The following is a 25,774-nucleotide window of genomic DNA, read 5'->3' on the forward strand; positions in this document are numbered from 1 at the left end:
CGGAGCTTAGTAGTATTTTTGTTAGCCAAACAGGACCTCCCAGTTTTCTTGGTGATACTTTGCATAGTGTAGATGAATTACCTCAATTTATGAGCTATCATTTCACTTTCTAAGCTTCCTACCTGATGTTAATCTTTGGAGATTTCCAGAGTCTGTGAATGCAAAGGATTAATCTGGGAAGAGGAACGGCCTGTTGTTACCCACAGCAGGTTGCGTGAGCGCACCCACGGGTATGGTCTTGGTCAGAAAGAATCATTGACTCCATACCTCAGCCTCTCGGGGTGCTAGCCAAATCACATGCGGCTGTCCTAAAAGCAGGCCATGAGAAGACAGTAGCTGTAGGATGATATCGTATTTTTTTTTTTGCTTACTGAAGGTATTGTCTCTGCTGGTGCTGAGTAAGAAATGGTGTGTTCCACTTCCAGTATAATGGTTCATCAATCTGTATGTGCTATAAAAACCATCATATTGGTGTTTTGGAAGTGGGCTTTTAGCCTAAAGCTGAGGTATTACCAATATGATAAATAATTTGACCCAATGGTCACTTTCTCAGCATCATAAATAAATAAATATATATTCAAAAATAAAATCAAGTGTAGCTGTTTCAACATTTATATATTTTTAATTTCTTTCCCAGCCCTCATGTCTAGGGCTCAGACTTTTCTGCTATGTGCAGAATTTCTTAAACATTAAATTCTCCATTCAAATGCTTCCTAATTCTTAATAATGTTCTGGATACCTTGAACCATTATTTGCTTTTAAACAAGTTTTCAGCGCAGATCGTGCTGCCTGCATTCGGTCCTCCAAATCTCCCATCCGACTGTCTAAATTATTTTAACTGACATAGTTTCTAATTTACTCTCTCCAGTTGAGAGAGCTCCCTGTAGCTTGTCTATTTTAGCATTTAATTGCTGTATACTCTCACAAATTAAATTCTGTAGTGATCCATTTTGCTCTGCTGGTGAAGCAGTGATCTTTTCATCTAAGGAAGATGGCACTTGCAGCTCGGGCGGTGGGGCTGGCACCCAGCAGCGGGAGCGGGGTGACTCTCCCATCTCCTCTCGTGGGGTGGCCGGAGGGGCGGCGGAGGCCGTGCCAGAGGACACCTTTCCTTCAAAACATTCTCCATTTAATTACAAAGCAAAAGGCAAGCGAAAGCCTCAAAACTTGCTCCTCTCATTGCGTTTTTACAGCTAGAAAAATTGCTTTGTCTAATTATTTTATGCCCAAGAGTGAAGCAGAATGCTCTTCTTTAAAACCTGCATATCTTTGTGGGCTATTTAGCATTTGTTTTTGTAAAACATGAAAAGGAAGCCTCTAAAAATATTACGCTGTACATCTTCCTTTTCTGGGAGAAAGACAGTAAAAAATCTTTGTTTCTTTTGACAAAATAACAATATCCAATTAGGAAACTTGTTGTCTTCCCCAGTTAGATCTTTTTTGCATAATGTTTGTACAGCGCTTAAACATCAATTAATGTATTTCTATTAAAGAGGGACCATTTAGTATCTAAATAATTAAGAAGCGCAGTACTTTTGGATCTAGTTTCTGATGAAAGGCAATATTTTCCCATGTTTTCTCAATGTGTGGGTATCGGAAGGAGGGCAGATGAGTCTTGGGGACTGATGACTGCGGTGCAGCAGTGGAAGGGCTGCATAGGCAAGCTGAGACCAGGTGTGGAGAGGTAAAATAATACATTCCGTTCTTTTCTGCCGAGGGACTCTTTCCCCAGCCCAAATAACCCAGAGGAACTTGCCCCCGTGAACAAAACCTGGCCAGTATTTTGATTGTGTGTAACTCTAGGAGTGTGAAGCCAGTTTAACAGAAAATACAAAGCTGTTTCTTACTTATTTGCACTTCTTATATTAACCTTGAAGAAGGCTTACCAGGCAGTTGGTAATTACAGGACACAAGGTCATTAAAAATATATTTTTAGGGAAAGAAGGCTGCATGAAATTTGCGTTATTGCTTTATTTGGGTCTGCTTTAAATGAAGAGTCCGAGTTCAAACCTTTCATATGGAGCTGGTAATTGTTTTACTAGCTTCATTCGGAAGAGAGTTGGGCACTCTTTGACAGCGTGACGTGACTGTCTGTCATCTGTGATCATCATCTTCTGCGTAAAAATGGGCTGTTTGTTTTCAGTGTGTGGTACAGATTATCTGGTCTTAATTCCTTTGTCAGAGTGTTTTAGTCCTATTTGCCGTGAAAGGTCTGCTTTAGTGGGGAAAGATGGGAATGCTTCCTAGAAATGAGTAGTGGTTCATAGCATTGCTTCACATTCTTCTTGGAGAAGGATGTCTGGCTGCGTGGATCCTTTACGCTGGGCAGATCTTTATGTCAGGGTGGCACTTACTATATAGTAGCTTTTGGCTACTGACACTGCTTGGAGTCATGAATGCTGTGGATCAGAATGATGCATGGTTGCATTGTTGGAAAGACAGAAATTGGTGTGATAACTGAGTCTGGTCCTGTAGCTGTGACAGTAGATGCAGCTTCGTGGGCTTCATTTGAATTTAAAATAGAAAATTTTCCCTTTTCTACCCCCAAAATTTGTACTATGATGGTAGTTTGAGGGCTTGTGGAAGTAACTTAAAATGCTGTAGAGGGATAGTGTTGGGGACTGCTCCTTGAGAACCCAACCATAGCTACTTAGATCCCTGTTTGCAACGTATGTCTGTGTACGGACTATATTTTCTGTCTTCGTCAGAGCTGAGTGCAAGGTGCTCCCGTGCAGCGAGAGCTCATCCCAGCCTGGCCCTGTGCTACTTGCAGCTATGTGGCTTCCGATTGACTTGATTTTGTCTCTCTTTGGAGTAGGTTCAGTTGACTTGTGTGCTGCATTCACATAGCCCTGCTAGCTCCTAAACCACACGTCCTGATGCCACATGGAAGGCCAGAAGTTGGTTGGAAACAGCCACATCAGTAATGGCACCAGTGGATTGCACCTCTGCTGGTATCTCGGATGAAAACGTTTTTAAATTCTGTACAAACACATACAGTGTGCTTAGAAATTAGGAACTGTCTGAATTCATTATTGCTTACATTCTTCTGTACTAAAAAGGAATACAACTTTGATCGATTTACGTAGTATTGCTTGCTTTACATGTTTCTTTGTCTGAATTCAGAAATCAAAGTACTCCAGGGTTTTAGGAAGTTTTTCTGGTTTCTGTATTAATTTTTGGAGTGCTAGCTTTGAGCTCTTCTTCTTACTCCAGACTTTTACTATTTTGCTAGGTTTCCTAAAGTACCAGGATACACAAGTATCAGCTGCCCAGTCAGCATAGAGCAGAGCCAGCCACACACCACATCCCGCTGCTTCCCCAGCTGATACAGCTTGGTGTAGTGCACAGATAGGGTTATTTCACAGCAAATAGGGTATACGCTGGAGGCACTTCAGGGACTGTAATGATAGGACACAGGGTAATGGCCTCAAACTGAAAGAGGGGAGATTTAAATTAGATATTAGGAAGAAAATCTTTACTGTGGGGGTGGTGAGACACTGGAACAGGTTGCCCAGGGAAGCTGTGGCTGCCCCATCCCTGGAGGTGTTCAAGGCCAGGCTGGATGGCACTTTGAGCAACCTGGTCTGGTGGGAGGTGTCCCTGCCCAGGGCAGGGGGGTGGAACTAGGTGATTTTTAAGGTCCCTTTCAACTCCAACCATTCTGTGGCTAAGGGGAGTAGGAAGAGGACGGTGTCGAGGGGGATGAAGCTGCTCATGAGGGAAAGGCATAAAAGCGTAGAATACAAAAGCAAAAATTCCCCAACACAGGAGAGTATTCTGGAGAAGTATTGCTCTGTGTTCATGTGTGGCTTGTACTCTTTAAGTAAATTATAATGATCACTTTGTAAATAATATACAGGTTTCTCAGAGACTTTGGTCGACCCGACACAGCCATTATTCTGTTGTGCAAGAAGACAGGCTTCAATAATTTCTGCTAATGTACCAACTAGTTCTTTTAAAATGTTTATTGGTGATTTCTAAAAGAATTCATGTCTTTTCTGGTATGCCGCTTCTCTTGCCAGAGCTATATGGTAGCAAACATGAAACAACAAAAGATTGTTAACCAGTATTCCACATGTTATCTTATGAACCAAATAGTGCTTATTCTCAAACACTGGGACATAACCTAGTGGAAGTTGTATTTTGCCAGTGTTGTAGGTTATCTTCTATCTTTCTGTGCTATTCAAAATATCATAGTTGATTTTATTTGCATAATGCATTGCCTTTAGTAAGAAGTACTAAAGAGTTTCCAAATTACTGTTTTTTTTTACAGAATTAATTCTGTCTTGATAGTTAAGTGTTGTATTTTGTCCACCCCTCTTTATTATCACATGGATCGTTTCCCTCTGGCGATTTCGAAATTAAGTTTTCCATCCACCCTGTCACAAAATGTGATGTGGCAACTCCAGCAGCCCCATATATGTAAAATACCTGGAGGGATAATTGAGCCTTATGCATTTAAACTTTGATTATATAGTTAAAGATCAGAAAAATTGAACAGTTAAAATATTCGCATTGTGATTCTTGCTTTACCTTCCACAAAACTCCATGTGCTCATATGAGACACGAGTAACAACACATTAGACTTCAACATTAAATGGGTGTTATTTATTTAGTACCTTACCAAATCTGTTTGAAATAACTCATTCCAGCCTACTGCTGAGCTGTTCCTGTATACCCTACTCATAGCCATTTCTCTTGGATTATTTTGTCTCCACTGATTTAAAAATTATTTATTCCTCTGCAAGAAAATTTCTCTGTGGTTCTGGGGAAACTCAGATTGTATTATATGAAGCATGTAGGGTTTTTTTGAAGAAAATGTTACAACCTTTGTGAGAAGTGGTTGTTAGCATGTTCTGACATTTAAAGACAATTTTTTAGAAGTTGTGTGTCAGAGTAGAAAACATAATCCATTGTGAAATCAGTCATGGACCTAAGCACCTTGAGAATATCCTTTTCAGGGGCAAAAAAGAAGTGTTCCCCCCCTGCACTTATATAGCTAAAACCACGTAAGGCCAAGTATATAGAGCTTAAAGAAGAAAACATTGCAACACTTCTAACATGCTTAATTTTCTGGGGAAGTAGGAGGAAGTACTTAAACTCGCAAGTTGAGGAAAATACAGCTTGAAAGATCAGGGACTGTCTGGTTTTGGTTGGTTTGGTTTTTGGTTTGGGTTTTTTTTTTTTTTTAAATATGATAAATTTACAAATTTGTATTTTTATAGGCAATTGGAACCTGAAAGCTCAAATTCTGTCTTTGGCCCACCAAAAGATTATGAAAATATTTTTTTTTTTTCTCAGAAAGAATGAACTTGATTGCCAAATATGTCGTTGTCTTCACAGCCCCTCAGGATATTCAGTGCTAAGAGAATCTTCTTGCAGATGGCAGTTTCTCCCCTTTCTGCTGGCACGCAGCTGCCTGCATTCTTGTCTCCCTCCTGCTCTACACCAGGTAACCTCAGCAGGTTTCACAGAGAATTCCTGCTCGTGATCTTCACTGGGAGAACTTCACCTCTTCCTGATTCAAGTCTTATTCGTGCTCTGATCCAGACAATCTGAAGCTGCAAATGGCAAGATGATCATTTATACAATAAAGAGATATTAAGTGAAAATGTAATTCCACATCATTCTAAAATTCTCCTGTCTTGATGTCTGTGTCTAGCTTTTTGGATGCTTGCAAGTGTAATGCTCTGTCCTTTCTCTTTGCTTCAGATTCACCATTGGGTCGGCTTTGCTTTTTTGCTTTGACTTTTTTAGTAAAATCTCCTTGATAAAGACAACATGCATCTCGGTTATGTTATCAGATAAGATGGTGTGTTTGTAACAAGAGAAAGTAGCTCTGCCCCAAAGAGACCTTCTGTGTCTTGCAGTCACTGAACCATAGTGTTCCCTGTGATACCTCACAGGGACCCCGTGGGAGGTCTCTGTGTTGCTCTCATAGCACAGGTGTAACAGGTGAGCCAGCGCTGGGAAAGGTGTTGGTAGCTACACAAGGAGATAATCTTGGTCTTTGTTAAATTGGGGATGTTTACAGCTGCTTGGTAAATGGTTTTCGTAGCCAAACTGCGAAGAGTACATCGGAATACAGGCACGGTGTGGCTGATCGGAGGTTCATCCAAAGGCTGCAAGCGAGCACCCATGTTCATGGTTTGTTCCCTACACCTGTTTCTCACAGCGTGTAGAAACATCTGATCTTTTTTTGGATGTTTTCATTGATGAGGGGGGGCGAGGACAAGACAACAGACATGTGTCTTCTTTAAAAAGGAAAAAAAAAAAAGGTGTTGGTTTTTTTTAAAGGAAAACCTAATTGCATAATTTGGGATTCGTGAACAAATGAAGAGTCTTTCCACATATTCAAGCTATATTGCGAACTATCGTTTCAGTAAGAATAACACTGATAAAATAATACAGATTTTAAAACCAGCTAGGATATAATTGGCTTTTGTCTGCCACCATAAACTCATCCCAAATGATTCAGAGTCCAGTCCAAAGTGTGGCAAACGTTTGCTAGTCATTAGGACCATGGGTGGAATGGCTAGGACCACTTAGCCCATGGGTAGAATGTTTCCCTTTGGCCTGACTGCACGTGATGGCATATTCGAGTTAGAATCGTAGAACCATCAGACAGCCTAGGCTGGAAGGGACCTGGAAAGATCATCTGGTCCAACCTTTTGTGGGAAAGGGAGGCTAGATGAGATTATCCAGCACCCTGTCCAGTAGCATCTTGAAAACCTCCTGCGATGGGGACTCTATCCCTGGGGAGGTCGTTCCAGTCATTGATTGTTCTTGCTGTAAAAAATGTCTTTCTTGTATTGACATGAAACCTCTCCCAGTCCAACTTGTCTTCTCCACACGGCTCCAAGTTACTTTGTAATTTCCGGTTGCTCCTTTTCTGTTTGGCAGAAAAGCACATGCACCAGAACTGGCTAGTAGTTTTTTACCATGCCCCTTGCATAAATATTTGCACACTGCATTACACATGCCGGTTTTGTCTAAAGATACTTAAAACTAGAAGAGGTTTAAGCAAACTTTCTTTCTCTTCACCCTGACCACCATTTTTCCACAATAGTATGCATATTGAAAATTTAGCTTTATGAAACAAGTTGTGATTAAGACTCAAACTGTGTTTTATGTACAGTTACCTGGAGAAAATGCAAAAAAGAAGTGCCATGTCTTTCATGTCACTTTCTGAACAGGCACCACGGTAAATCTTGCGTTCGGTATAATGAGTTGTAATGTTTAGTTATTCTAAAGGTACGGTACAATAACAGATTATTGTTGTTCATATCTGTGTAATAATTGAAACTCCCTGATCATACTTTCAATTTTACACATTGTCAGAACCTTGGACCTTAATCTCGCTCTTTGATTGACAGTCGCGGCCGGGGAAAGAGCACTCGTATTGTTTGTGATAGTCGCATCTGCTCAACTTGATTCAGTTGAGAGTATTTGCATATTCTTAAGTATTTCTTCTGAGAGGGCCTAAATCCTTCTCAAGTGTTTGATGCATTTTTGAAATTCATTCATAAGGTATCTACATGCACTAATAGTTCTGTATAATATTGCTGTGCATAATCTGACAGATAAGACTAGTTTTTTTAAACAGGGTATTCTTTGGGGATGACATATTACATTCTGACTTATTCTACTGGGCGGAAATGTCAAGTGCTTTAAAAAAGGATGCTTGAATGTTTTGATTGAATTAGTATTCTTCATTCAACACAAATTGTCGACTGCAGTAAAATGTAGTCTCATTGTGAGTACAATTTTCAAAAGAGTTAACAGCAGGGATTTTTTGTTTTATTTTTGTTACTGGAGCTTTATTACATATAATTGTTCCTTTGCTGCTGATGCTAATATTGGATGAAACAAGAGAGTAGATTCTTAGATGCGTTTGAGATTAATTTTTCTGAATTGTTAAACTGTGAGCAACACCTTTATCTTGAAATACAACTTAGGCTTTTGAAATATACCTTAGACTTTTATCTTTCTCTTACCTTGCCCCTTTTTTTTTTTTCCTTGCAAAATTTTTGTCAATGTTTTTGGAAGCATTGTCAACCTTAATTTCAGAAACCAGTCACTCCTGATAGTATATGTACAACATTGGTGAGAAGTACCATTGCTTTGAAAAATATCCAGGCATGATATTTGGGCATTGAACACAGATAGCAGTTCAAAATATTAATTTGATGGTCTCATACCATTACCTAAAGAAATGTATGCATAACTGAAACTTGTGTGTTCCATGGGTTGGAAGTCCTAGTCCATGACTATCCACGTTTGGACAAAAATAGTCCAGTTTGGTATCAGAAGGAACAGAGATATATTCCTGCTTGCTTAAATGGATGTGTGCTGTGGATGCTACTACAAAGCTCAAGCCCTTAAAGACCTAGGTTCTCATATGGAAGACCACTAATCACAATGAATAACCTTTTTTTTCATTGCACTAAGGGTTCAAAGAGCCACCGTTAGTGGCTGACCTAGTTTAAGAAATGTGTTTCTGTCTGTAGGAAGGACCATAGCAATGCCTGCTGCCTGTGTACTTGAAAAAAGAATGATGCAGACTTAATAAGTGATTTTTTATTTTATGCACGCACAGGTTTTAGTGTAGCAGCGCCATTTACGTTCGTTTTGGTTTTCCTTTGCTTTCAGGAATCTCCTTCTGGACGCAGAAAAGCGCTTGCCACCAGCAGCATCAACATGAAGCAATATGCAAGCCCGATGCCTACGCAGACTGATGTCAAGTTAAAATTCAAGCCTTTGTCTAAGAAAGTGGTATCTGCCACACTACAGTTCTCTTTATCTTGTATTTTCCTGAGGGAAGGAAAAGCCACGTAAGTTGATGGTTGTTTTTTTTAACCAGATAGCCTGCTTTGTGCCGCTTTTCAAAGAATTCTTTGGATAAAGAGCTCTTTCTGTATAGAATGGTAGAATTTGAGAGTATCCTTCAGCATACCTATCATTCCTGCCATACTTAGTTTCTTAGTTGAGTACAAGTCGTTTCTTACTCTGATTTTAGTCTTGTGTTCTTCAGAGACAAACGTCTTGTCTTCTGCCGTTACAGACATTTTAAATAACAGCAACTTGAAATCAGCAGGAGCGTACATTTGTGTGTTCATCCAACAATACCCTTAGCAGACTGCAAGGGAAATGTGGGAAGGAGAACTTATTTCTATTTTGCCTGTTTCTATTTCCCAAAGAATGAAAGAAGGACAGAGCCAGTGGCAAGGTGGGAAAGGGTGGAGTCAGAAGTAAGGTTTTGGGTTAAACATAAGTACATCCTGTGAAGAGTCAGCTTGGGCACTGATTACTTCTCCCCTTACTCACCTTGTTCAGACCCTTGTTTCTACAGCCTTTGGAGGTCATAATATACAGGCTATTTTTGCAGCTCCTATAACCTCTCCTGTAATTTCTGTCAGGTTCAAGATATCAGGTGTTTATAACTTCATGTGGCTGGAGGATGGGTCGTTTGTCACCCATCCTGTTTTGCTTTTCCTTTCTGTCTCTAGAATACGGGAATGTGAGACTCATAGAACCATTTAGGCTGGAAGGAACCTTTAAGACCATCAAATCCAACCGTTAACCTAGCACTGCCAAGGACTAAACCATGTCCCTCAGCACCACATCTACATGTTTTTTGAATACCTCCAGGGATGGTGACTCAACCACTTCTCTGGGCAGCCTGTTCCAATTCTTGGTAACCCTTTTGGTGAAGAAATTTTTTCTAATATCCATCCTAAATCTCCCCTGGCACAACTTGAGGCTGTTTTCTCGTGTCCTGTCACCTGTTACTTGGGAGAAGAGACCGACCCCCACCTGGCTACAGCCTCCTTTCAGGTAGCTGTAGAGAGCGATAAGGTCTCCCCTCAGCCTCCTTTTCTCCAGGCTGAACAACCCCAGCTCCCTCAGCCACTTCTCATAAGACTTGTGCTCCAGACCCCTCACCAGCTTCATCTTTCTGACTTCTTGATAGTTACTTATTTTATATTTATTATTATTACTACTTTTTATATTATAGAAGTACTTAGTTGTCCTATGTAACTGTGGGTTCTGTAGTGCTGATTACGCTGAACGCACAAAGTAGCAAATGATTGCCTGAAAGAACTTCTGATTTTAACATGTTAAATCATTTAATTTAATCCCATACTGTAAGCGCCTTTGTGTTTCTGTGCAAATTTGAGGCATGATTAGTATGTCATTTTTATTCCTATAAGTAGTACCTTTAAAATAATTGTATAGTTTTCTTGGCATCGTTAGGCACAAAATCTGCGCATCTCATTTTATCATGACCAGCTTCAAAGAAGATGGAGTAATTCAGGTTGAAAGGAACCTGTAGAGGTAGATTGTCCAGCCTCCGGCTTAAAACAGTCAGCTGTGTGATCAGACCAATTTACTCTGGGCTTTATCCCACTGGGGCTTCAAAACCCCCAAGAATGGAGAATACACAACCTCTCTGGGCAACCCATCCCCCTGCTTGTTGGTGACTGTTCCAACTTTTTTCCTCACATCAGATCAGAACCTCTCCAGTTTCAGTCTGTGTTCGCTGTCTGTCATCCTCCTGCCTTGCACCACTGTCTACTCAGCAACATCCTCAATAGGTGGTGTCAGGCTGCTGCTAAAAAAAAATTTGATTAATCCCAATAAACCTATTGAAATGGTTTTAAAAGAGAAGAGGTAAGGCTGCTGTTGCTTCAAGAATGACATCGTGTACTTCAAAGTCTTGGGTTTTTTATGAAACAAATGTAGAACATCAGTTTTTCTGAACCTTTGCCTGCTGTCATTTTTTCATCAAACATATATTTGATATGAAAGGTACAGTTATGTGAAAGATATATATAGGTGAGATACAATCAAACAAGAATTGAAATTGGCCATTGATATGTAATGCTTTTTTGTCTTGTTAATGAATTCAGATATTTAGAAAAGGGGTTTTAATTTCTGTAACAGCGTCAGGAGTGCTGAATGAATGTAGTGATAGGTGTCACATGCAGCGTACGGACAGTAGTTCTGACCAAGCATTTTCAGTTCAACCAAAGGAGACGAGATAAGTGTTTACTAGCATTTCTGGACTGGTTTAAAATTTTGAGAAGCAATTGTTAAATTGACTCTTAATGTACGGCAGGACTGGTTTTACCCTTCAGAATTTTGTTAATAGAAAACTTTCCCTTTAGAAATTAATATACACGAGTGTATTCATTTCGTTCTTACCCTATGTTTAAGATCAGATCAGAGACCTCCCTGAAGAAAAGAAATCATAAATATACTTAAAAGATTTTTAATAATGCAGTAGTATCAGATGTGGTATTAGCAAGACTGCATTTTAATGCCTAGTTTGAAATTTGTTGTTTAGGGATGAAGACATGCAAAGCCTGGCTAGTTTGATGAGTATGAAACAAGCTGATATTGGAAATCTAGATGATTTTGAGGAAGACAATGAAGAAGATGAAGAAAACAGAGTGAATCAAGAGGAAAAGGCTGCAAAAATTACAGGTTGGTTTTGTCACAGGGGTAGTAAAATGTAGTTCCCTTTGCTAATTGCAAGCTGCGTTCCACAGATTTTATCCTTATGCTATATTTGTATTTAATTTTTTAAAAGTCTTCAAAAAAAAAAAAAAATAAAATTTAGATAGTTTGATTGAAGAGGGACCATAACTCAACAAAGTTTAATATTTGTGAATTGAAGAGCACTGATTTATGTGTGTGTCCTGTTTTTAGGAGAGAGTGCACTAAGTAGCATTTTAGGGAAGCAAAGAACCAGTGTGAACAGAGGAGTAAAAAGATGGAGGGATAGGGTGAGTGAACGAGAAGGCAAGAGGATGAGCTGAAGTGAAATAATGAAGTCAGTTTGTGAGAATAACTGCGAAATGAGTTGTGCCGTGGGTAGGTGCTGAGGTTCTGCTCAATAACATGGTAATTCTGCCTTTTGGTTGGGGGTGTCTTGTGGAAATGGAATCAGGAGACTGTTAAAGGACTTTCAACGGAATTTGATAGTAAGGTTGTTTGAAGTGAGATAGTATAACTACATTTGAATTGCTTACTGATGAAAATGCTTAGTGTGTCCAGGATAGCTGAACTAATCGATGCAAGTGAGCTCAGGATGTGATGATGTTAAATTGTTGGTGGAGGTCATTATGTAGTACTGCTTCAGATGGGTTCTGTAGGAACTCTTAGTGTCAAAGAATAAGGAAAAGACAAATGAATTTCTCGTGCCAGCCTTCCTGCCTGCCAGTGCTCTTTAAAAATCTCTGTTGAGATAATGGGATCCTTCACTAAGGTGGGGAAGAGCAGCCCAGGCAGAGAAGGGAATTGTCCAATCTGTTCTTGAAAATCCTGAGGAACTTTGGTTCAGTGTTAGGAAACATGGTTACATCTCTTCTTTTCCAGCTTTCATTGCAATCGAAAGTTTCAGCCTGAAGCAGTTATTACTTAGTTATATTCAGCATTGTGAAAGGATGCAAATATGTTTTCTCCATGCTTTACATATTCAATTAAACATTTTGTACCCTCACTAAATCTCTACTTATACGGTGTGTGTCTGGCACACACCAGATTGAAAACTCCAGAATGAAATACTTGAGAGGCAGAAATAATGTATTCTTGGTCAGGGAGCAGAGAAATACCAGTCTGGTCACACTGAGATCACTCTGCGAGGTCTTCCTCACCTTCCCCAGAATAATTCAAGTGCATATCAGAACACCAGACAAAATCTGATGTATTCACCAGGATATCTGATAATCAGAAGAGAAGGGCACATAAAGAGAGGCTACATAAAGTCTGTATCTAGTAGTGTGCAGAAGCGTTTTATTAAGATATGTCTAGATACTCCATAGTATCATAGAACAGTCCAGGTTGGTAGAGACCTTGAAAGATCATGCGGTCCAGCATTTTGTGGGAAAGGGAGCCTAGATCCAGCAATCCTGGAGCCTAGATCCTGTCCAATCACCTCTTGAAAACCTCCAGTGATGGGGACCCCACCATGCACCGAGGACTGCTACGGAAGACTCATGTGCAGAAGGACAGTAACTGAAAAGCAGCAGATCTTCCTCTTAAACTTTATGGATTTTTGCAGCGTTGAGCAGCTAAACACACCAACAAACGATTCCTGAAGAAGCAAAAAGCTGATATAGGTTAGTTTGTCCACTGTCCTTTGGCTATGTGGTGAACATCCCTGGAGGTAGGTGGGGAAGGGTGAGCTGTCTGATGGGCAACATGAGGTCCTAGCTCGAGTTCTTTTAGAGGCGTTTCGGCTTTTCCAGCTGTTGTAAAGGCCAAAATTACAACAATTTTTTGTAGATGCACTAAGGGAACCTGAGGGGGTAAAGGTCAGCCTTGGACGACTTGTGTTGGCTACAACAGCTGAGTTGCTTCATTAGCCTGGCAAACTTTTGCCATGTTAGACAAGGAGAGGGATGAGAGGGATGTTGAAGGAGAATGAGCACATGTAGTTTCCCAAGCAAATGGGAGAACATAGGGTAGTAAGTAAACACTAATAAATAAAATGTAAAGGGTCTGTTTCAACATGTATTCAAGACTGATTTCATTGGCAGTTGACAGACTCCTGTAATAAATATTATGAACGGGAAAACTACTAAAATACAAGGAGAAGGCTGAGGAACCAAGGGAGAAAGAGGTAGGAATCATTGTAGAAAAACAGGAAGAAGTACAGAAAGAAGGAAATGGAAAAAAAATGAGGTAGCAAAGTACTCTCTAAAATTTCTTTCAAAAATAATTGTGTTCACAGAATCCCATGAAGTTAATTGAGGAAGTTACATAACCCTTTTGAAAGCTTGCTGCTCCCAACATTTTCTCATCTGTTGCTGTGTGAGGGTGTTGGCAGCCGAGCGAGCTGGAATGCTTTCATTGACTCAGTCCCCTGCGGCAAATCACTTTGCCTTGGTGCGCCTGTTTTTCCAACTGTAAAATGGGGATACTGGCTATAACTACTTCGCGGGAACGATGGGAGTGTTACATGGTTAAAGTTTGTAAGCGAGCTTTGAAAAAGGAAAGCACAAGTAGTAAAGCAGAAGGGATTATTATCTTACTTTTAACTCAGTTTTCTCACAGAAACGTTGGATGACTTGATGACTGAAACATTGTCATTCTCCAGCCACAGCCACGAGAGGTGCTGCAAATCTTTATCACAGATACTGTTCCTTTTTGCAGTGCACTAAAGTTGATTTTTTTTTTTTATTGGGCCCAAAGTTACATTTTTATAGATGAACAAATCTATCCCCTGCTAGGAGAACAAGGGAGACCTGCTGACTGGGGCTCTAGATGGTGCAGGAGAGTTAGGAAATGCTGCTTCTCTTCCCTGATGTGTTGCCTAACTTTGGATAAGTATCTGTGCCTCGGTTTCTTCAGGTGTGAAATAAGTGGCACAATACTGACCTACCTCAAAAGCACCGTGGAATTTGGTGTGGTCAACATGCGAGCTGTTGCCATACAACTGACCTTAAGATCAGACTGAAAGATATTTTCCATTCAAAGTATCACTTTAATTTAGAAAAAAAAAACCTCCCTCCATCTCAGACTTTTCCCCAGCCTTCCCAATATTTCTTGTTTAAATTTTTCATGTGTAAAAGCTCTATCTCCACCTAACTGTTCATGTGAACTTGAAAATGATGTTTGTAACCATGAAATGCATTTCAAATATTTCGCTTCTACACTATTAATATAGATGAATTGAAACGTCCCAGAATTATCCTGCCCTTAGTCTTCAGTTGAAGACAAAGTATCCCAGCGTACTGGAAGAAACGTGGCTCACAACCCGCAAACTTGGTGTAGTAATAAACGCATTGCTTTTCTTAATGTTTTAATTGATACTTAGAGCCTCATGCAGAAGTTAATGGTTGCCTCTTTCTCCATCTGTGCAGGAGCGTGGTGAATGTCCTGGGGTGCCACATGGACTCAGCAATGTGCCCACGTGCTCCCTATTGCAGCAATCTGAATCCCAGTATATTTCAAGAGCAGGCTTCTGGAGAGCAATATGTGTAACCTGTCCTTGCCATTTGCAAAACCATACCTCCCATGTAAAGTTCTGATACCTTTAATCTTCTTTGTTCAGTAGCACCAAGCTGCTTAAAAAAAAAAAAAAAGAGCAAGAGAAAAGAATGAAAAAAAACCCCAGTGATTTATATGACATACTTGTAGAACAAGCTAATATACATTTGTAGATAATGAGATTTATAAAAGATAATATAGGACATAAATCTCCAACCTACCACTTCCACACTCCAAAATATGACATAAACCATTTAATATTGTAATGAGAAACATTGTAGTGCACACAGGTGTTTAGGTTGGCAGATGGGACCAGGTGATTCAGACCACATCAAAGAATTCCCTCTTTTTAAAGCTCTGAACTTAATTTGTTATTTTCTGACAATAAAAACTGAATTGTAATTGTTTTGGTTTGTTGTTTTTTTTTTTTTTACATGCTGGCATAATAAATTGTAAATCATGTCAGCATCTCAGCCTGTTTTAAACTAGTAATTTGTTTGTACTAGTGTTTTATAAGGTCAGCTCTGTTTTATTTGAGTACAGCAAGGTATTTTCCATTGTGTGTCTTGAGTCTTAAAAATTCCCGGAAGATAGTATTGTATTGTTCAGATCTCTAAGGTGTATATATGATTTTATACCAAGACAGTTAAGAATTTTGGGGCAGTTTTCATATTATTTCTTAGGATATCAGTCTTGTTTGTTGGAGTTAAAAATAAGGAAGTGAGGAGGGTGAAATTAACCCTGTGTAGTTAGGTACAAATGCAATCCCATCTAAATAGATTTTTGCTTTAGGGTCAAGAACAGTTAGGAGGTGCGGTTAAGAGGAATGCTGCTGTGGCTTTGTCATTGTCAGCGTAGATTATGTCCAATAGATGTTGGCAGAACAGATCGTTTCACTTGTTAATTTGCAGATTGGCGTATCTTTGCAAAGCAGTTTGAATTTGGAAAAGAAGGTTTTTAACCATATGACTGAAATGTTTTCAGGTTGTGGACTGTGCTTTTGGCTTCAGGTTCTTTATGCTGCCTGTGAAGGCATGAAATTAAGCGTTGTGTCAGAGTGTCAAGTGGTGAAGGTGTTGCCTTGTAGGAAGGCACAAGTCCCCCCTCCTAGGATGCTCTGGGTGGCTGTGGGCACCAACATGAGTTGGGACAGTCACGAGATTACTCAATTTTCACCTCACTCTGATACCTTGTAACTAGTTCGTAGAATTCCCAAGCAAAAACCATGTAAAAAAGTCAAGTACACAACAGCAGTGAACTAAAAGTGTTACAAAGAAGTAACTTCCTGTGCGCACAAGAAATTGACGGTTAAAGGAAATCCAGGAATGATTGGCATGAGAAATGTGCAGTAAAGGCATCTACGTAGCTTTAACTTCACTGGTGACCCCAGAAGACATCATCTATTTCATTGGGAAAAGGCAGGAGATGAAAAAAACCTGTTGGAGGGGCGATGATACTTGACAAGCGGGATCATCTCTCCTGCACAGGTTTTTCTTGCCTGTTTGTCAGCTGGAAGGAGCAGGGAGCCTGTCCCCTCTCCCCAGAAACCCGTGCCTGAGGTCTTTGAGGGATGCCTTATTACTAGAGAAACTCCATTTATCAGATGAGGTGGGTAGGGCTGCTTTGGGGGAGGATCAGAGAGGAATTTTTCCCCTTGGGGCAGCAGCCAGTAAGACCTAGTTGATTTTTGTTTCTTTCTTTCCTTCCAGAATTATGGAGGCATCAACGACTTGATTAGAATTAAATATTAAGATTAATACTTTTTAAAAATAATTAATTCATGGCAATTCACACTATGGACAGAAGGTGAAATAGGATTTTACCAAACAGTGAGGTGTTACTTGCATAGCGTTACAGTGGCAAATTCAACCAATATGTAAGTTCAGTATTCTCATAGCACAATACTGATCGTATCTTTTAGAACTATTAGAAAACTTCAGCTTGTCACAAGTCAGAATTTAATAGTGACTGATCATAAATGTTAAATAATCAGAGTATGTGTGTATAAATAAATAAAATATATAAGGCATGCGTATGCATTAGTTTTCTGTAGCCTTAAGGATTTGGGAGGGAGGTAAGTTGTTCTGGGGCTGTTTTGTGTTGACTCATGATGGTTTAAAATTCAGGTTTTCTTCATGAGCAGGAAAAGTCTTTAAATTATATCTAGTACATCTAAGTTTTGAACTGATGTGCGTACTCGTCCTCATAAAACTAATTACTGCTGCTGACACCAGGCATCTGGCAAGGTTTTGTTTATGTCTGTTAACTGAGTTTCTTGTTAAATTATCACTGAAGCACTTACACAGATGCTTTGCTGTAGGTATATCACTGTAAGGGCTCGTTCTAAATGTATTCTTTTAATTAACTCTAAGTGTCTTCTCTTTTATGCTTACTCTCTCTCTTTCTAGTAACAGTGTTCGTTCCACTTCTGTTTCATTAAATGCCCTTGCCTTATGTTTGTCTTGACTGGCTTCTATTTACAGAAATTGTAAACCAGTTGAATGCTCTGAGCAGCTTAGATGAAGATCAAGATGACTGCATAAAGCGAGCAAATATGCCTTCAGCTAAATCAGCCAGTTCCTCTGAAGGTCTATGAGCTTTCCTCCTTTCTTTCTGTTTCTGATTGTCTGTATTTACTGTGACCTGTTACCTTTTGACTCCTGCTCGTATTCAGCTGTCAGTTTTATCTCTGTGCTTCTACCCAGCATGACTCTCAGTAATTTGTAGTGCATCCAACAGGTAACAACACGATAGAGAAAGAGCCTGTCTCCTCTACAGCTCCGTTGTCATCTGATAATGAACAAGAAAGAAAAAAAAAATTACAAAAAAAAAAAAAACCACCCAGACCCCAAGCCTAAAACATTAGTTGTGTAGTCAATAATACTTGACCTCTCTAACTTAATAAATGTCCCCTCTCTGATTTTACATGCACGTTACATCCAAAACTTGACATTTCCTGCCGATAGTTAACGTGTGTGAACAACCAAAAAGTAATTGCTGTATTTATCTTGTTAGACGTTCTGCAACATTTATTTAACGAAGATAATAGAATGCTTTGTTAGTAGTCATTTCTATTTCGTAATGTTCTGATTGTGAAGTTTCATTCATTTCACTTTTTTTTTTCCTCCTTTGTTGGTGTACTACTGAAGTGCATTAGCTTAGTTGTGCAGTTCGTGCCATACCCTGGTGCACTGTTTCGAGGGACTGTTGATACGGGGTTTTTTTCAGCTTGACATATGGTAGATGAACTCTTTGTATCTATATTAAAACAATGTTCCAACTTGTTTTTAGAGCTGATCAATAAACTTAATTTTCTGGACGAAGAGGAGCAAGACCTGGCCAACTCTAGTACAAACCCCTTTGGTGATCCTGACACAGCAGAATTAAATCCATTTGGAGACCCTGATGTAGAAGGTAATAGATTTGTACTACATAATTCATCGTTAATTGCAAATGCTTAATGAAACATGATTATTTTTTTTTGTGGGGCTACAAATGAGAAATGTTATTTTGATTAAGTATAGTTATTACATGCAGTACTGAGGTAGCACTAGCAGTAATCCAGTTGCCACTGAAAAATGGATTTATCCTTCGAGTCACATCCTTATGTGTATTTGCCACTGAGGGCTACCAGCTAAGAGTTGAACCAAAGACTTTTAGACCTGTCAGGTGTGTTACTAGTACTCACCTCGTGTGCTATAAATGAGCAACACATACTGTCAAGCGCCCCTGTTCCACGTGGATGCTGGTTTATATGAGAACTTCTTCACTGCATCACAGCTGTTGTTGGCTAGCGCTAATTTTCATTATTATAATTTAATTGTATCTCTTTCATTCTTCTTTTTTTGCTCTTATGGCTTCCTCAGTTAAGCCTTCTGGCATCACGCCTTGCACCACGTGGTAGGTGTTAATCCCCTTTCCAGTCACAGAATCATAGAATGGTTTGGGTTGGAAGGAACCTTAAAGATCATCTCGTTCCCACCCCCCTGCCATGGGCAGGGACACCTCCCACCAGACCAGGTTGCTCAAAGCCCCATCCAGCCTGGCCTTGAACACCTCCAGGGATGGGGCAGCCACAGCTTCTCTGGGCAACCTGGGCCAGTGTCTCACCACCCTCACAGGAAAGAATTTCTTCCTGATATCTAATCTGAATCTCCCCTTAGGAGTTTTTAATCTGGTAAGACTTTTAGGCTGTAAGGCCAGAAAGGAGTACCAAGGCAGCAGGCATCTCTGCTGTCCTCATATCCATGTCTAGATATGCAGGCTTCCATCTGCTGCCATCAAAAAACCGGGTCTGTGACTTTCTTAGTTTGCAGCTGCTCGAAATGACAATCCACAGTTAAATCCTAAGTTTGAAGCTGTATTCAGCCATTCCTGTTCAAAGCTCCAAGACTTTTCTTCCCACAGAGAATACGAAGGAGCATTTGCCACCTTTAACCAAACCCCAGGTCCCATTCTGTAATGGTGGTGGAAAAGAACCACACTGGGCAGAAGCAGCCCAGGGTACAGCCATGGGATTTCTAATGCCAGGTCTAATGAGGTTGCATTTCTGAGCTGCAGTTTCCATCTGTGGTTACTCCCTGTCTCTGGACAAGCTGAATGTTTACTCACAAGATGGCTTTTCTGCCTTCTGAGTCCACAGAGGCCAATGTGGGTGGTGATCTAAGTCATGTCATGCTTTGGCTGTGATGTAGTCTCACAGCTTGTATTTCTCAAACAGGGACATTGCGCTATCTTCTGTATTTGGCCATTGAAGCCATAAAGCCACTATCCCAGGCCCCTTCCCCCCCCTCTAAAGTTGTCAGGTGTTTCTAGAGCTGCAGAAGTGATTTGTTTCAGCTTTGTAGATACCAATATATATGGATTAGATTCTGGTGTTTGGATCTTCGTCTTAATTTCCAGTCTGTTCCTCAGCTGTGAATTCCCTTAGGATCACGGAAGGGATATAAAACACCTGTTCTCATCCATCTAGTTGTCCATGCACAACTTGCTCTAAGAGACTCAGCCTATATTCCTTTCTTTCTTCTCTGCTCTGGAAAGAAGAGCTCCCTTCTCCCTGGAGAGAGCCATACAAGTCCCGTCCTATGTAAACTGCTGTTTTCCAAACCTAACTTTTCTTTCCTTTCCAGAGAGAACCTGCACTGGCAGAAAGCAGCAGGTCTTCTCACCACAAAATGTCAGGACTAAGAATTGGCTCCTTCTCCTCTCAGGGACAGGGACTTATAAACTGGTGGTGTTTCTTAGTGCCGGAGTAGCTTGACACCTCATGTCAAGTTCCCTATGCGCAGACTCTATCCAAGGCTCCAGCCTGCTTATGTTCCCAAAAGACTCCCAGTATATGTGGGGCACGTTTTTTCAGTTGATTCTGGTCCCTTTGTTGGCATCCAGCCTTTTCTGCCATCTCCAGTCACAGTCATGGACACTTCTCTGTTCCTCTGGGTCCATTTTCTGTACTTGGACAGTCTTAGGGCTCAGACTGTTGTGTCCCCAAAGAAGTCCCATCTATATGGCTGTGGGCAGCAATGCTGAGTTGTTGGGTGTGTGTACCAAATATTCCTCCCACACATTGTTGCCATCATGCAGCAGTCAACGTACAACAACATGACCGTGATTTTGATAAACAGGGTGTCACTAGATTCTTCCTACTGTGTCATAAGGTGTTTTTTTATTTGGGAGGGATGGGGCTTCTGTCAGGTTCATGTGACAGCAGTGTGTCTGCCTGGAGCACTGGAACAAGTGGAAGGAAGTTCTGAGGCGTTTCAGGCTCTTGGACCAAGAGTGTGACATCCGGTGTGGCATTTTTTATAGCTTTTACTTTATGATTAGTGTCTCCCCAGGTATTCTTCTAGTCACCTCAGACACCTCTGAGAACTGCTGGCTCCTCCACTCCAGAGCTGTCTTGTCCTTATGATAGGCACTGGTTGTGTTCCTTTTCCCTTGCTTGGCCTTGACATGTGCCTTTCCTCCAGTCGTCTTCCTTCTCAGAAAATTGAGGAGGGAAAAAACAGTGCTGAGACAAATTAGGTAGGACAATTCTGGTCTTCAGCAACAGCAGGAATATGCTACGTATGTCTGTGGCACTGGATCAGTGTCTCTACATGGGGAGCACCTAGACCTTACTGTTTTGGGGAGATTTCCCTTTGGTTTGGACTACATTTTGAAGTGACACAGTATTGCAGCTGTTCTCACCCAGCAGAAGGCTGCCCTGTTTGTTACCCATTTGGATGCAGGTATATTCCCTCATGGTTTAGGACATTTCTTCTACTTTGAGACCTCAGCATAACTTTCATTGCTGCCATGGCTTTCTAGGAAGCTCTTTGAGACTATGGCCACTTGTTTGCTTTTGCATCTTTAAGTGAATGTGACCTTTTTGGTGGCCACCCCAGGAGCTTGGGAGCGTGACAGAGGTTCAGGAGTTTAAGGCAGACTTTCTCCTTCAGGCTTAAAGAGTCACATTACCTGTTTCACTTGTCTTGTGATCTGCTTAAATCAAGAGATTAACCTTTTATGCATGCAGGGATGAAGTATTTTTTTATTCACTGCATGTTAGTCTGCTTTATCTTTTTATCTGGACAAGGCAAAATCTTGAATTTAGATTTTGTGAAAGTTCAGAATCTCCCCGTAGAATTTGTTACTTTAATTTCCCTGAGATGTGCAGAGCAGCCATCTGCAGCCTCCTTTCCCTAGGACTTTGCCGTCAGATGCTAGCAGGCATGATGTGCCGTTTGGCAGAGATATTCCAGGGATATTCCTATCAAGCCTGTAAGCTGTGCGCTTAGCGAAAGAGTGCTTAGAGTCACGCAGGGTATGAATACGTGTGTATTGACAGTCGCTCAAAGAGAAGGGAGGATTACTTGCCAGTAGATGCTTGTTTCCTAGACAGATATTTCTTGTGCCTGTTCGCAAACCAGCTACTTTCCCTCTATCTTCCTAATCCCATAATCACCTAACCCTGGGAATGTGGGGTGGAGAGAAACTAAAGGCGTGAGTGCTCCCAGCATCTCCGTGTACATTGTGGGTGCAGTGCTCGGCAGAGGGTTCTCAGCAAGCTGGCTCTGGATGCTGCTGTGGTTTAAGAAGTCCTTAGTGGAAATGATCTTATATGCACAGTGGAGTTGAAAGTGCATGTGAACAACCTGCCTCAAAAAAATCTTCAACTGTGGAAATGAAACCTTTCAGTCTGTCTCTTGGTTGACATGTTGAATTGAGATTTATTCTCTCTGTATCTAGATGGAGAGAGGTCAGCTAGACATTAGGAATCTGGAAAATAAAAAATCTGTTCAAACAGTATATCTCTACAGCTTTATACCAGACAACATGTAGAAGATCACAGGAGGACTGCCTTTTAATTATGTTACAACAGAATTCTAAAATCAGTTAATTTTTTTGCAAAATATTTTTCTTGTGGAAGTTAACATATGCAACAAATTCAAATAGAAAACTACGACACACTTTTGGCGCTCCAGATATTTTTTTTTTTAATTAGGTGTGGAAAGCAAATTTTGAAGTTGTGTATGACCAATGCAAGTTTCCTGCCACACATCTGAGACATGAGGGTATCTGTTTGCTCGCGCTGCCTCCCGCTTTCATTTAAAACGGCATTTACTTTACCAATGTATTTCTTTACCCTCTGTGTAGGCTTCTGAGCTCCCTTCAGCGTGTGTTACACTGCAAATGAAAACGGTGCTACAATGCAGTACCAAGCCCCTGAATCTCTCTTAGGATAGTCCTAAGGAGAGCGGTTCAAGAACCAATATGGAGGAAAAAGTCTGCTCTGTCCCTTCTTAATGAAATGCAATGTGTTGCTGGTGTGAGTATTAATAAAAGTAATAGAAAATCATCACTGGTTTATAAGGATGCCAGTCATTATGCTTTCTAGAAGTACTGGGAAGTAACATTTTTATTCTGTGGTGTTTGTTACACTGCTCACATCACCAGCATGACTGTGTGCCTGCCGGTAGTGCAGTAAATGGCATAACTAAATATCTTTCACATGTGGCTTGTTCTTTCATCCTTTGCCAAGGGGAAAGTGGTACGCGTAGTGTTTTGGTGGGGGGTTTGTTTGGTTTCAAGGGATGTGTCACAATATGTTTGTGTTACAAAAGGCAAGTGGGTTGAAGGGCAGGGTGATTTTTGGAGATCCTCTGGGAACTAGAAGGCTGATTGTGCAGATAGGTAGTGCCAGAGTGATTGCTATCACAAGCACTCTTTCTCAGTGGAGTTAGGGCAAGTAATGGTTCCAGAATTTGGCACAAGAGCAGCTGGTGCTTCTGCTGTAGTAATACTTCTACCTCTCCTCTTGTCACTCCTACCCCTCTGGCTTTATTACTTAACCATGCAAAAGTATTGTGTGTTTGACCCTTGGAATGCCAAACTGCAAACGTCTGTCTTTTTTCTTTTTTTTTCTTTTTTTTTTTTTTTTTTTAATATATATTGGTGTATATTGGGAACTGCAATGAAAAAGTAGTTCAAGTAGAGACTGGAGACCTGGGCTTTCAGCTGCAATTAATAATTAGGGGGAAGCAGGGGAATCTGTGTTGACTCAGCGTAAAATCAGCTTGAAGAGGGCAATAAGCCCCTTTTAAGCTGTTGTATGTTCATCCCCCCTAAAATTCATTTCTGACATCATTAGGTTCTTGAGAAAATACGAGTGTCTGTCACAGAGAAGGTAACAGTGGCTGCAGCTTTAAGAGCAGTGCTGTTGAGTCACCGTCCTAGCCATTTAATTTGTTATAGAGAGGGGTGGACCAACACTTGACATAAGAGCTAGTCCTGATGGGTTTCAGAGACCCTGTGAGAGATAGCCTGGTCAGGTTCATGTTCAGGTGGGGACCCTCCCTCCTGTGGGGACGTCAAAGGAGGCAGAGGGGAAAAAACCCCAATATCCTGGAGGAGGGAGAATGAGTAGCTAAGTTAAGTGGGTTCTAGTTGAGCCTCTTCAAAATTCTGCCCGTAAAAGTGTCTTGAAAATGATACTTTCAGAACCTCTTTTAATTTGAGTCTGTGTGTAGGATTTTGTGAAGTCTTTTCATTAATAATAAGCCAGAGGTCTCCAAGCGCTGATCTGCAATGCTGCGCATGTGAGGCCTAATCTGTAGTTGTTGTTGAGCCAATGAACAAGAGAAAGAATTTTGTCCTAGTTAGGGTTACAGCACACGATCCACAGTGTTGAAATAGAAAGAATTGCAAAAACCATTTGCATTGCCCCTTAAAGTTTATCAGATTTAAACACGCATTTAACATTTCATTTCCAGGAGACACTTAAAAGCAAGTTAGAAATAAAAGCTTACAGTATAGTTTTAAGAGATTGTTTCCCTGAGTGTTTTTAACTTCAGGAAATATTACTGACATTCCTTCTAGTAATATTTGTTTGAATACTGCTTGTGAGTTATCAGCAAGTTTTGCTTGGATACGATAATGTGTATTTATCAACAGATTCATGTGCAGGTGCAGTAATCCATCATATGGAGCTGCAGAAGTAGGTATTTGTAGTTGTGCACCCTCTTGACAAAATATTTAAAGATTTGTGCAAAGTTTAAAGTAGAAAAAATATTGGTTAAAAAGTCATCAATAAGTTGCACAATTTGAACAAGACATACCTCAGTCATTTTTCATTAGGTGACTTCTGCTGATTATATGAAACTGCCTTTTGAGGGCAGATCTCAAAAGCATTTCTGCTTGGCCTAGTTCATCAAATCACTAAACATGTGGGTAACATCTGAGCAATACTCTGACTCCCATAAGCTTCAAGTCATGCATGTCTATGCAGTAAGACTGGGATTTGGCTCACCTGGTTTTAGATATCAACAGTGTGACCACACACATGTAAGCTTTGACTGTAAAGGGGTCCAGCTCACCTGCAGATACCCTCACTGAGGACATCTCAAGGCAAGCAGGGTGAAACTTTTGCTTACTATGACCACCTGCACTGGACACTACTAGAGTGATGCAAGTAAGCCATTGTAGATCCTCTCTTCAAGTTTTATCTTAAAATAAATGAAACAATATGTTTCACATGCTGGGCTCTGCTCTGATGTATTTATCTATAATACTGTTGAAGGATTCTTGCTTGATTTGATCATATTTGTGTTTTTAAGAATTTCTGCCTTGAATGATTTCTTTTGCCTTGTCAGTGAAACTGCAGATCTTCAGTATTATTTTATTGTGGCTTTCTCTGAAACATCTTTCTTACAGGGATGCGGGCTTACAACCAAATCCCCACACATAGACTAGGGTGTGAGCTTAAAATGTATCACCTACTGTGCAGTAACTACCCTTTCTCCCAGGATAAGTGCCCAGTAGCTTATTCCCTTTTATTAAGGGATAAGCGTGTTGTATTTACTCTGGGATAGGAGTGAACACATACACTACAGCTGACATACTGCAAATACACACCCTGATTTATCCTGCAGTAGTTTGTCTATATGCCCATCTCCTAAGACACAGCTGAAATGTTGCTTTGTGACATTCAGGTGAAGCTTAACCAGTTTAAAGAGAAACTGAACTTCTTTTTTAGGTTTAGCGAAGACTATTAGTGCAACCCTGATTATTTGGGTTTTTTTACTGTTAGTCACAAGGGTTTTGATTAATTAGTTCTTTTTAGAACACATTTTGATAGTGTAAAGAGTGACGATTAAGCACAATAATAACTTCTTGCGATCTCACTTTACCTTCATCTCATCCCATTTCAGCATAGTGTCTGATTTACACTTTTCTCCATCTCCCTTTTGACTCCAGTTTTTGACTTTAAACAGTGATAGCTGTACTCTGA

At 40.4% G+C, this 25,774-nt stretch overlaps 1 protein-coding gene across 11 annotated transcripts in view; it reads left to right on the forward strand.

Annotated features, from left to right (window-relative positions):
• EHBP1 (EH domain binding protein 1) overlaps positions 1-25,774 on the forward strand; it is a 230,053-nt gene that overhangs the window by 81,019 nt on the left and 123,260 nt on the right. For 8 of the 11 annotated variants that reach the window (XM_063328336.1, XM_063328338.1, XM_063328339.1 and 5 more), the window contains exons 6-9: positions 8,656-8,837; positions 11,354-11,493; positions 17,487-17,591; positions 18,295-18,417. In XM_063328336.1, the coding sequence (XP_063184406.1) occupies positions 8,656-8,837; positions 11,354-11,493; positions 17,487-17,591; positions 18,295-18,417 (550 nt within the window). The remainder of the gene's footprint in view (positions 1-8,655; positions 8,838-11,353; positions 11,494-17,486; positions 17,592-18,294; positions 18,418-25,774) is intronic. The other 3 variants (XM_063328340.1, XM_063328341.1, XM_063328346.1) reach the window with 1 other exon arrangement.

The sequence above is a fragment of the Chroicocephalus ridibundus genome, chromosome 3 (genome assembly GCF_963924245.1).
Source record: "Chroicocephalus ridibundus chromosome 3, bChrRid1.1, whole genome shotgun sequence".
Classification (NCBI taxonomy): Eukaryota; Metazoa; Chordata; class Aves; order Charadriiformes; family Laridae; genus Chroicocephalus; species Chroicocephalus ridibundus.